Source organism: Adelges cooleyi, unplaced genomic scaffold, assembly GCF_023614345.1.
Source record: "Adelges cooleyi isolate 19-005CV unplaced genomic scaffold, UGA_ACOO_1.1 ACOO_flye_CR_arks_rails_tigmint_CR_PRNA_41, whole genome shotgun sequence".
Taxonomy (NCBI): Eukaryota; Metazoa; Arthropoda; class Insecta; order Hemiptera; family Adelgidae; genus Adelges; species Adelges cooleyi.
This window is the reverse complement of record NW_026096090.1, coordinates 3808440-3819913: the sequence shown is the minus strand read 5'-3', so window position 1 is coordinate 3819913 and position 11474 is coordinate 3808440. Positions and strand designations below refer to the sequence as shown.

The following is an 11474-nucleotide window of genomic DNA, read 5'->3' as shown; positions in this document are numbered from 1 at the left end:
AAACATACAACTGTACATTTTTTAAAATGAGCTGATGACGCATGCTAACTACAATAATTTGAGTAACTAAAAATCAATGTTGTATGTACATATTTTAATGAATATATCCTACTACACTGCAAACAAATGTAAATCATTTATTGACCCTCCAAAGTTTGTAAGGAAATGTTAACCATTGTAAATTACAAATTTTATTTTAATTTATGTTTGTTTATTGTATTGTCCGTTTATGCATTAGATACATTTTTTTTTATAGTTGTTGTTAAACGTTTTTGAATCTTGTCATAATGTATACTTTTTAATAGGATATTAATTTACAGAAAACAAAAAAGTTTAGATAAGAATGTGTTAAAACTTTAATATATTGAAATAATAATTTAATTAAATGTGATAAAAAGAAATTGGACCTCATTAACCCATTGAGATGGGTATTGAAAGAAAGAAAATACAGTGTAATGTTGAAAAGTAAATAATAATACAATAACTAATATTGGTAATACATTTAATTTTTGACAAGATACACTTTATTAAATATAATATATGCAATGACACAATATAAATGATATTCAAACTTTAATATTAAGAAATTGAAGGAAAAAAGAATAACCAAAAATAATAACAGCAACCTGCCTAAATTCAAGTCATTAAACCATGCAATAAAACGTAGAATTTTTTTTTTTACTCAGCTAACCAATTTAACTATCAAATAAATTTGTACAAGACGTAACATGAAAATAACAATGTTCAATTATTGTTAACACTTTTTTGGGATACATTTTTATTTACTAATTTACTGTAAAAAAAATTATTACAAAATAATAAAACTTGTGTGAATAATATTACACTACTTGTAAATTAGAGTGGGTGTTCTAATTTATAAAAAAAAAAAAACAAAACGAGTTTTAATACGAAAAACGTTGCTTTGCATCATACCCAAGTTTATCAAGGTTAGGGTTGCATGCAAAGTTGATCATTGGTGGAGGGCCGCACATCAACACCAATGTGTCTTCAGACGGTGGATATAAATGTTCCGTTATCATATCAGATGATATAAAACCTTCACTGTACTTCCAGCCTAAAAAATATTATGTATTATTTTATAAATAAAATATGAAATAACATGATTAAGTTAAGAATGTGGCATAGTAGTATAAAATTAGGTTAAAATATATAATTAATATATATTGTAATAAACATTTGAAGTGAAACATACAGTTGTTAGTTTCACAATAGTTCTTTTTCTTGGACTCATTGTGTATCGACAAAAATTGTGAGAATGTGAACCTTTTAAAATGTGCATAATTAACTTTAAAATATATATATGTTAAAATATATAATATGTTTAATTATATATAGGGTGTTTAGAATTTCATGTTACACCTGATTTATTGATGAAATACTAACATTTTGAATAAATTACTATTGTGAAACATTATTTATTTTAATCAAACAATAATAATTTAAAGTTTTTGTATTGTTTTTCAGTCAAAAATTAGATTTAGGGAAGAGGAGGGGGTGTAACTTTTAAAACTAAAATGGTAATACATAGATTTGATTTATTTTTTAAATTAGGAATACTTTGCTAAAAATGTCGGCTGGTCGATAACCAGATTTGAATCATTACTTTTAAAGTTATTTGAGTTTAAAATTCAGGTAGTGCGGTTGAGAAATGTGTGCAGATAAAAAATAATACTATACTCCACCTTTCCTAAATTTAAAAATCCAATTACTTTAAAAGTAATGATTAAAAAGTGGTTGTATTCTAGTTAAAAATTTCAGAAAGTTATTCTTAATTAAAAAAACAAATTAAATGTATGCTTTAATGGTAGGTAACACCACCAAGTGATAATTCTACCTTTAGGCTATTTGCACATACAACAATACTATCGGATGTTGGCACCCGATAGTGTCGTAACGCGTGTACCAATCTAACTTTTAGCCATCAATCTAAATGCTGCACACATACTGAATTATTGGTACGACATTTTTATCAAATTGGGGATCATGTGCAACAATTCATTAAAATCAATGTATATGCTACACACTCAACTCTGACACCCGATAGTATTGTTGTGCGTGCAAGCAACCTAAATCTATTGCCTGCGAAAGTGGTGTGAGTCCTACTTTGCTAGTTTCTGTTAGATGGCAAAAGAACTTTTATAATTTCGTAAAAGCGTAAATAGTATTTCTATTTTAACTTTTCGTTTCTCAACTTTGAAATTATGTGACACACCACTTTTGCTTTTGATGGCTCATACATAGTTTACAAGAAATATTATTTGTTATCAGTTATCACCTTCAGTAGGTCTATCAACTGTGTACCAAATCTTGACTTGGTCAGGATGAGTTTTTGCAGCTTCTTCTAATTCCTCTCTTAGTAATATATCTTCTTCAGTTTGATTAGCAAAGAGAAGAGCTATTTTAGTTTCATCTTTTGGATCTCTAGTAATTTGACGAATTAATTGCAACATAGGTGTGATACCAGTACCACCTATAAACATTTTAAAATAGAAAAATTGGTTTCTTTCTTAAAGATAAATTCTGTGTATTTTACCAGCAATCATTGCAATTTTTTTTGCAAAAAGATTGTGGGATGGATCTTTCCTTTTAACAGCTTTTATTTCAAAGTCACCCCGACCATGGTAAATGAGACGGCCAGAAGGTCCTCGTACATCAATTGTATCACCAATTTCCATTTTTTCTAAATACTGGGTTAATTTCCCACCATCAGGAAATTTAGGGTTTTGGTCTTTAAAGTATACCTTTAATATACAAATTTTAATGTTATAATAAGGTTTGTGATTATTTCTCAATTCAAAAAATAGAGTACTTAATAATAAATAATTATTTACGTACTTTAATAACTAAATCCATATAGCCAACATCTTTATCACTACTAACTGGAGTGTACGCACGTGCGACTAACTCATCATTAATTCTTGCAGATATATGAATATGCTGCCCAATTGGTAAACCTTAAATATTATTTATTATATTTAATTAAAACATATATAATGCTGAATAACTTATTAAGGAAAACATATGGCATTATAAAAAAATGATCAAACAATATCATAGCTACTCTTGAATATCAAATCTCTAGAAAATTCCAGTAGCTAAACTTATAATGTTTATACTTTACATAACATAAATCTCATAAATCTCATAATAAACATCTATTGGTTCATTAAACGTTTATGCAACCCGGCATATAACTTATAAAATTAAATGTGTTTGTACGTGTGTTTAGCATGTAGATAGAAAAGTAATAGTTAAATAGTATATATTATTCATTATTTTTGTTTAGTTAAATATTTTAGAACAATATAAATAAATTGTTGTAAAATGAAGAAAAAAAATGTTGGTTTTATCACAGATAAGGTAAAACTTTAATTAATACGGGTTTTATCTAATCCGTAGTTTTAATTTCATTAACTTAATTAAGTATTATCCATGAATTCTATTTAATAGTAACTGAAGGTCACTATTCAATAAAATAAACTTGTTTTATTTATTATTTTCCTAACTAGAATAAGCAGAAATTATCCCTACTCAATTCACCTACATTATGACAATTCGACTCGTTAATAAAATAATTAGCGCATAAAACTAGACTATATCCTAGTTATTATTTTAACTTCATCACCATAACAAGATTTTTAATGTGAAAGTAGGTGTATTGTACTTAAAATTTTAGTAGACATGTGATAAAACTAATATTATGTAATGCTAAATAATTTCTAAAAAAAACAATGAAATGGATAATACTCAGTAATTTAATGGTTGATAAATAATAGAAAGCAAACTATTAAAGTATAATTATTAATTAGGCATACATAATAACATAATTTACATAATATATTTTAAAATTAAATTAGTGTTTTATACTCCTATATTATTAAGTTATAACTACTTAAACTTAAGAAATATTTACAATGCTAGTACACAAGTGTATCATATAGAAGACGATTATGACGCCCTATTATCACTCAGCAGACACAGTGCGCTGCAACGACTATAGTTTTTAGTATATAGTGGTTATATTAGCTTATAGAATAATTTAATAAAAATATTTTTTTAAATAATTACCCAAGATGTGATTCTTTGATGGCAGCTCAAATCTAAATCTCCTTGTGTCATGACTAATAATATGTTTCTGAATTAATGGTAATGGAATTTTAGTATTAGCATCGACTAACGTCCGTTTCTTTTGACTTTTTTTTTGAAAATTCGCTACAAATGCAGATATTGCAAAACCAGTAGTTACAACAATCCCAAGCCCAACTAATACTGAAGAGACACTCTGAAAAAAATTGAGACCAAAAAAACGTAATAAAAGAAATTAAATATTCATAATTTAAAATTTTGAGTACATATACATGTAAGTTATAACAAACTTTAATAAACAATTTATTTGCTAATTAAAAATATAAATGAAAGAATTTTAGGTAATACAATAAGCGTTTACCGAAAATGTAGATAGAAAATTTTTAACTGAAAAAGTACTCATTTTATTAAAGGTATATTCAAGAAAACGTGGTACTTGTAGTCTGAAGGTAGGTACTAGGTATCTTTAATAAAAGTTATTAACTATATAGAAATGTGTTTTAATATAAAGTTATAACTATTAGGTATTAACCCTTATCATTTTTAGCAAATTATTTAAACTGTTCAAGGTTATGTGTGATATTTTACTTAATCTCTTCATGGAAGAAAATCAAGGTTACAAGTTTTTGTAAACTAGCGGAAAAGGAGATATTTAAAAATGACGTGGGTGTTGAATTTTTTTTTAATTTCTAAATAGAAAAATACTTTTGTGCAAATAAAAATAATATTAAATTCGAATTTTGATTAAAGATATTACATAACATTACAGTGTGGCAATTAACATTTTTTTTTTAATAAAGTAATTATACTTACTAATTCTTCTAAAATTCCCATTGTAGATATATTATTTTGACCAATCTAAATGAAATACTAATAAATTATCCTAAAAAAAAAATTTTTTTTTAACAATAATGTGTAAATGAAAAAACAACACAATGTAACATATTTGACTATTGAAATAAACATTCCAAAAAGACTATTTAAAAAGAAAAACTTAAAAACCTGTGAGAAGAATAGTAAGTTATTAAAATAAAAGTAAATAAAGTACAAAGAATTTTAGTGTAACAAATTTTTAAGAGTACATAACTCTGTAAGTGTAATAAGAGAGTAAAAAGAAGAAAATAAAGATGAAATGTGAAAGTATGATAGTATTTTTAATTAAAATATTTATTTGCAAATTTAACCTACATTAATAAGTGCAGCTTACTCACAAATACTGAATATAGATTCAATTTAAATATACACTCTATGCCACATATAAAAACCTAAAAATATGATTTTTTTATCAATAAATGTCAATATCATAAAAGTAAAAAAAAACTATTTTTAATTAATTAATAATACATTACAGAAACATGATTAAAACACAAAAAGAATAAAACTGATATAACGAAACATATCTAAATTTTAAAGAATTATCTATTAAAAAATTACTATTAATTTTGAGTACAATATTTATCAGGTTATTTACTTTACTCTTATGTTATACTGTTTACGTCAGGAAATATTATAAGCATTATTCATTTATCATTCTGACTATATTGCTTTTATTTTAAACCACATTACATTAAGTTAGTTTATAGGCCATTGTTTTTAACGACTATCCATGTTTTGTATACAATGTTGAAAACCTTTGAGCTTTCTTACTTACAACTAAATTCAACTCATAAAATAATTGTATTATTTATTTTTATTAATATTTTTTTAATTACAAATGAAATTATACCTTTAAGCTATAAACGCCATTATGCGACAAAATTGATCTGATGGATTCTCTTTAAAGAACTAACTTAAAAGTTGATTAAATTATTCAATTGCGAAAAAAAAAGTGAAGCATTAAAAATGGAAAAATAGTCAAATTGTCAGAAATTGATATGATGTAATTTTATTACTTAGATGTTTCAAAAAATATTATTTTTATTTACTTAAGTAATTATTATTAGTGAATCAATTGTAAGGAATGCAGGCAATTATTTTATTATAAAATTTATCAAAGAAGAATATTTACAAAAAATAGTTGAGCATAATTATCAAATATTTTAAATGTATAGTGATATATAATATCTTAAAGAAAATACTGAATTATAATTTTAAGCACTAATAAGTTTTTAAATCTACCAATATATATAAAATAATGTTAATTAACAATAAAATGTCAAACTGTAATCAACTATAGTTAGTTCAGTAATAGCTTACACTAAATTTTAAACATTTTTCACTAATGTTATGTGTATATTTTTTCAAAAATTGTATGCGCTGAAATAATATGTTCTAAATCATTATACTAATCACTTGTATGTATAGATTAATATATATCACCTAAGTCCTAATAAATGGTTTTGGCCGCAGTTAACTAAAATAACGCTACAATCATAAAAAAGTTGTTACCTGAGAATATTTCTTGAAAACGATCGACTCAAGGCTAAAGAAATTAATACCTAAAGAGTATTAAAGTTTATGCGTAATAGTTTTATAATACCGTAGTTATAAAAATAATTTGTCCAACGAACTACATTTTAAGTAAACAATAGTCGTGAAGTTTTAAAAAACTAAACGGAATGATCCACAGTCCACACCGGCTGTCGCGCACACCTAATTTGATTCTGGCAAAACTTCAAAAAATTTTATATTTTGACCGGTCCGCCTCGTTTTGCAATACGACCAATAATCGAAACAGCTGACTTGTTTGTACCTTCAACCTTAGGACAACGGCTGCGTTTGCTCTACGAAACGAAACGGCTTGTTACCTACTTCTGTATAGTTATCAGCTGCAGTTTTTGTACACATTACCAGAACGACAAAATAATGTTATAGGTATTCACAGATATATATAATAAATTATTATATATATCTATGTAGGTATTAGATACGCTGTAAAAATATAAGTATGACAGCAACTTGTATTATCTATTTTACAAAACGGTAGCTAGATTTTTCACGTAAGATACACGGCCACCCAAGATAACTGGAAGACATTTTAATGTAATCACAAGTTGCTGGCATACTTCTTAATTAGTTAATTTGTCATGTTATAAGAAACTAGTTGTTTTAAATGTTTTTATTTCTAATATTTCTAGTTCATACTTTAATTATTGTCTATTCAAGACTTGACTATTGTAAAAATCAAGTAAAATAGGTACAATTTTAAAAACACTTCAAAATTTTAATACATTTTAGAATGTATTACAATTAGGTACATAAACAAAATACTAATACAAATTTTGAATATGGCGGCGTTTGTAAATAATAATTATAACCTCAAAATGTCATGCTCGATTAAAACATTTTATACTTATAGTTCATAGATATTAGGTTATAGGTAGGCTATTGTATTTTTATTATCGCGCCAAATAATTAATAATACTTAATATTATGATTTAAGTACGTTTTGTAATTTATGCGATTGCTGTGACGGATTTGTTTTATTGCAACGACAAATAATTAAATTAAATAGGTCTATTATATAAAAAGGTACTTATAATTTTGGAGTCATTATACGTATTTTGAATAATAAAGTCATTGTTACTTTCTTTGAAATAAAATATTTCATTGATTGTTGTTGCTTACTCTATAGCACCTAGTACCTAGGTGTTCTAATTTTATTAGTATATTTTAACAATAATATTTTTTGTTTTTTATTATTTTAGTGATTCAGTTGTACCAGTATTTTTGGATATACATAAACACTTAAAATGTTGAAATCAAAGGTAATAGTTTATACTAAAATATTGTAACTATCCCGAACTATTTAAGTAGATGTTACTTGAATACAATTATGAGTCCTGTTAATTATAAACAATACTTAATTATCATTAAACATTATGCATATTTTATAAAAAAAATTATATAAAGAATGGGGACATAAAAATGATTTATTCTTAACCTTTTTCAATCACACCCCACCCACTACAATCTACACACATTATTTCGACGGCAGGATACGTTTTTTAGTTGGATGGGACTCGGCATATTTAAATGACGGGACTTGGATAATATTATTCTAATAATACTCTATCATTTCATATTCTAACATATTTGAATAATTATACAAATAATAACAATCATGATTAATTAAAACACGGGACTTGGATGTTGTATCTAATCACCCATTGCCCTATTTACGTACGATTTAGTATATGATGTTTCATGAAGATTGGGCAACATTGTATGGAGTAATGGTTCTCTAAAATTTATGTTATTCTTATATATTGATAGCTTTGGATGTGCCCATTTTAAAAAACGAATTATTATTGGAAAAATTAATTATATTTGGAAATATTCTTTTTAGAAATGGTGATTTTTGTGATGACTTCATATTTGTTTACCTCATATACCCTTTTGTCACATCATGGCTATAACTGGAAATATTATAAAAGAAAAATAATATCCCTAAAACTAACCAAAGCGACAAATTAAAATTCAATTTTGTTTTCAATATTTATTCCTTACCACAGAACAAAATGGGTCATTAATAAAAAATTTTCAAAAATATAATATTATATTAGCTCTATCTGTATATGTAATCTAAAAAAAACCATCTTACATAAACCACTCTATATTAGAGTTACCATATTTCAAATTATAACGTATCAAACATAAAATTACATAAATGGTCTCAACTTCACAGAAAGTTTTGTAGACAAATTTATCTAATATATATATTTATATAAATTTTCCAATAAAGGCTATTAAAAAAAAATTATAATATAAGAACATATTTTTATTTGTCTTAGTGAAATAGTGCATTATGGAAAAATTTCCATTTTATCCCTTCCCGGTTAGGTTAGGTTAGATAAAATAATTTAAATGGCTATTAATTTTCTTATTGCCACTCATTCGCTCTCGCTTAAAATCTCTTACATTTAATATATATTACACATGTATTTTTTTTTTAGATTAGACCAATGGGTTTATCTTTTTCTGTTCTTTGGTTCATAATGTAAAAATACTTGTTAATTATTTTTAAACATTAATTTTTTTATAATTATTAATATTTAATAATTTTTTCAAATTTTTTAATTTTAACATTAAATGCTGATAAATAATTGAAATAACAAATTCATTTATCAAATACTTACAAATAGAAAAAATTATTCTATAAAAAAAAAATTACAATTATTTTTTTTAACATACATTAATCATTTAGGTATATTTTGATACAATTTAATGTTTATTTACAATTATTTTAGAGTATTTTGAACATTTCCAAAAATATTCAGTTTTCAAAGTTATGTTTTCGAAAAAATTATACTCAAGAATCTCCAATGCCAAACAAAATTGAAAAATGTAATGTATCTAAAGTTATGTTGTTATAATTAAAAATTTCATACACCCTGGTTTAGTTTTTTTTTAATATATTTTTTTTATTTTGTACTTTGTAATAGTAAAACAGTGTTCTTATGCTGAGCTGCATAAAGAATTAATAAATTTAATGGACCAAAAAATTACTACTAAATTATATTTAAGGAACCCTTAAACGTCTTTTGATTTATTGAGCGTTTAGTGGATGTTTATGCAGTCCAGCATTAAACTTAAATTTATTGATTTAAATGACTTAATAATTTTTATTTATTTATTTTTATAAATACAAACAATGGAACTCAATCTATTATTTACGAGAGTAATAATGTTTTTTTATAAATTGTTTATAATTTTATAATGTTTAAATTTTTTTAGCATTAAATTCTGTCACACTTTTGGGACGAGTTGGTGCTGAACCTCAAAAACGAGGTTCTGAAGAACACCCTGTTGTTGTATTTTCATTGGCAACACACCAAAACTATATCCAAAATAATGGTAATTACTTACTATGTATACAATACTGGTATTAATGAGTATAAATTTACTTTACTGATCTTTTCCACTTATATAACAGTAGGCGGTGTGTGGCGGCAGACATTAACGTCCTGACATTTACATACTTGCCTATTATTTTTTGTTATTTTGAAGGGTTGGTTAGGTTACGTTATGTTCGGTCTCGTTAGGTTGCTGACGCTTCCAGAGCAGTATCAGGTTAGTAGGTAACCTAACTGAGTTGATAGAGTATTATGTTCATTTTTTAAAATTGGAAACAAAATGTAGTTTTTTTCAATTGCAATTCTCGCTGCCGACAACAGCTGTACCATGTAGAGGCCCCTAACCGCCTCCTACCATTACCACATGCCGCCTGCTGTTATATATGAAAAGTTCAGGTAGCTATAACTTTTGAACTAGAGGAGTCTGCCAATTTCTTACTTCAGATTTGTAATCAGCATAAAATAAAAACACTTTAAGATGACAAAAAAAAAGTCATAAAAAAGGGTGTCCAGTAAAGTAAATTTGTTTTCTTATTAATGCATTAAAAATATTTGCAGAGAACACTCAAAAAACAGATTGGCATCGAGTAGTTGTATTCAGGCCTGGTTTACGAGATTCTGTTTATAATTTTATGCAAAAAGGACAACGTGTCTTTGTAAGTGGCAGGCTAATATATGGAGAGATTAAAGATGAGTCAGGTAATTCTAGGACAACGACATCAATAGCTGCTGATGATGTTATATTCTTTAATACTAATAATTCAAATTAAATATACATAACATTTACAATATTATTAATATTTATCTTTTTTTTGTATTTTGTTATTAGTAAGTAGCTGTTAAAATAAGTAACTAGTTGTAAAATTTTTTGTTTTTGTAATCAGACTGAAAATTTAATTTTATAAATATGTAATTATAAATAAGTATTTGGATAATATATATTTATTTTAATTTTCTTCAATTTAGAATATACAAATTACCCATACTTGACATAGTATAAATAACCGACCCTTTTGTTCCTAATTCATTGTTTTTAAGGTACTTTTAAATACTTGTAAATAATAGTATATTTTAGTTTAAACTGTGTGTAAACTAGAGACAACTATATTATCAAATAAAAGTTTATTTAGTTAAATGCAGTGTCACAAGGACAAAATAGACATTTTTCTTGAGCCCATATTGCCTGTATGTAATATATTTTGTTAAATTAAAATAATGTTTTTCATAAATCATAATTCATAAACATAGAATAGAAAATAAATACTTGTATGGTCATATTAGTATGATAAGGGTGTTATAACTGTATGTGATGCTGCCATACTTCCCAACGAGCGATATCATTGTATTGGCAATGACTGGTAAAAATAGTTTTTCTAAGGTGTGACTTGTGAGGGTCTTAATATTAAGTGAGATGTATATTTTTATTTGCCTACATTATAGCCTATAGACCAAATTTTGTATTTTGTCCTGGGCTATATATTTTGTAAACTAGGCTTTGACTAAATTTAATCATGAAATAATTGTAATATTAAATATTTAACGTGTAGTACAACCTTAATAATATTAGGTAGA

General features: G+C 25.4%; 2 protein-coding genes across 3 annotated transcripts; one reads left to right on the top strand and one right to left on the bottom strand.

Annotated features, from left to right (window-relative positions):
- Nucleotides 1–485: 485 nt before the first annotated feature.
- On the bottom strand, nucleotides 486–6757 carry LOC126842003 (NADH-cytochrome b5 reductase 2). Of its 2 annotated transcripts, XM_050578849.1 has the most exons (7): nucleotides 6496–6757; nucleotides 4921–4990; nucleotides 4090–4303; nucleotides 2857–2975; nucleotides 2555–2762; nucleotides 2297–2491; nucleotides 486–1075 (listed from the first exon to the last, which is right to left on the bottom strand). In XM_050578849.1, exons 2-7 carry the CDS (start codon nucleotides 4939–4941, stop codon nucleotides 903–905), a joined length of 930 nt encoding a protein of 309 aa, XP_050434806.1. In that variant the 5' UTR covers nucleotides 4942–4990; nucleotides 6496–6757; the 3' UTR covers nucleotides 486–902. The 2 variants fall into 2 exon arrangements, with proteins under 2 accessions (XP_050434806.1, XP_050434804.1); XM_050578847.1 differs by lacking the exons at nucleotides 4921–4990; nucleotides 6496–6757 and adding an exon at nucleotides 4469–4635.
- Nucleotides 6758–7442: 685 nt separating this feature from the next.
- Nucleotides 7443–10863, top strand: LOC126842004 (single-stranded DNA-binding protein, mitochondrial). Its single transcript, XM_050578850.1, has 5 exons — nucleotides 7443–7578; nucleotides 7755–7814; nucleotides 9297–9393; nucleotides 9784–9903; nucleotides 10461–10863. Exons 2-5 carry the CDS (start codon nucleotides 7800–7802, stop codon nucleotides 10670–10672), a joined length of 444 nt encoding a protein of 147 aa, XP_050434807.1. The 5' UTR covers nucleotides 7443–7578; nucleotides 7755–7799; the 3' UTR covers nucleotides 10673–10863.
- The last annotated feature ends 611 nt before the right edge of the window (nucleotides 10864–11474 follow it).

Coding starts and splice junctions, on each gene's coding strand:
- LOC126842003 (XM_050578847.1), bottom strand. CDS start 4,510: ATGAGTACTTTTTCAGTTAAAAATTTTCTATCTACATTTTCG. Junction 2,976..4,089: donor ATCAAAGAATCACATCTTGG/GTAATTATTTAA, acceptor ATAATATTTAAG/GTTTACCAATTGGGCAGCAT. Junction 1,076..2,296: donor AGTTGATAGACCTACTGAAG/GTGATAACTGAT, acceptor AATATTTTTTAG/GCTGGAAGTACAGTGAAGGT.
- LOC126842004 (XM_050578850.1), top strand. Junction 9,394..9,783: donor GCCAAACAAAATTGAAAAAT/GTAATGTATCTA, acceptor AAATTTTTTTAG/CATTAAATTCTGTCACACTT. Junction 9,904..10,460: donor AAACTATATCCAAAATAATG/GTAATTACTTAC, acceptor AAATATTTGCAG/AGAACACTCAAAAAACAGAT.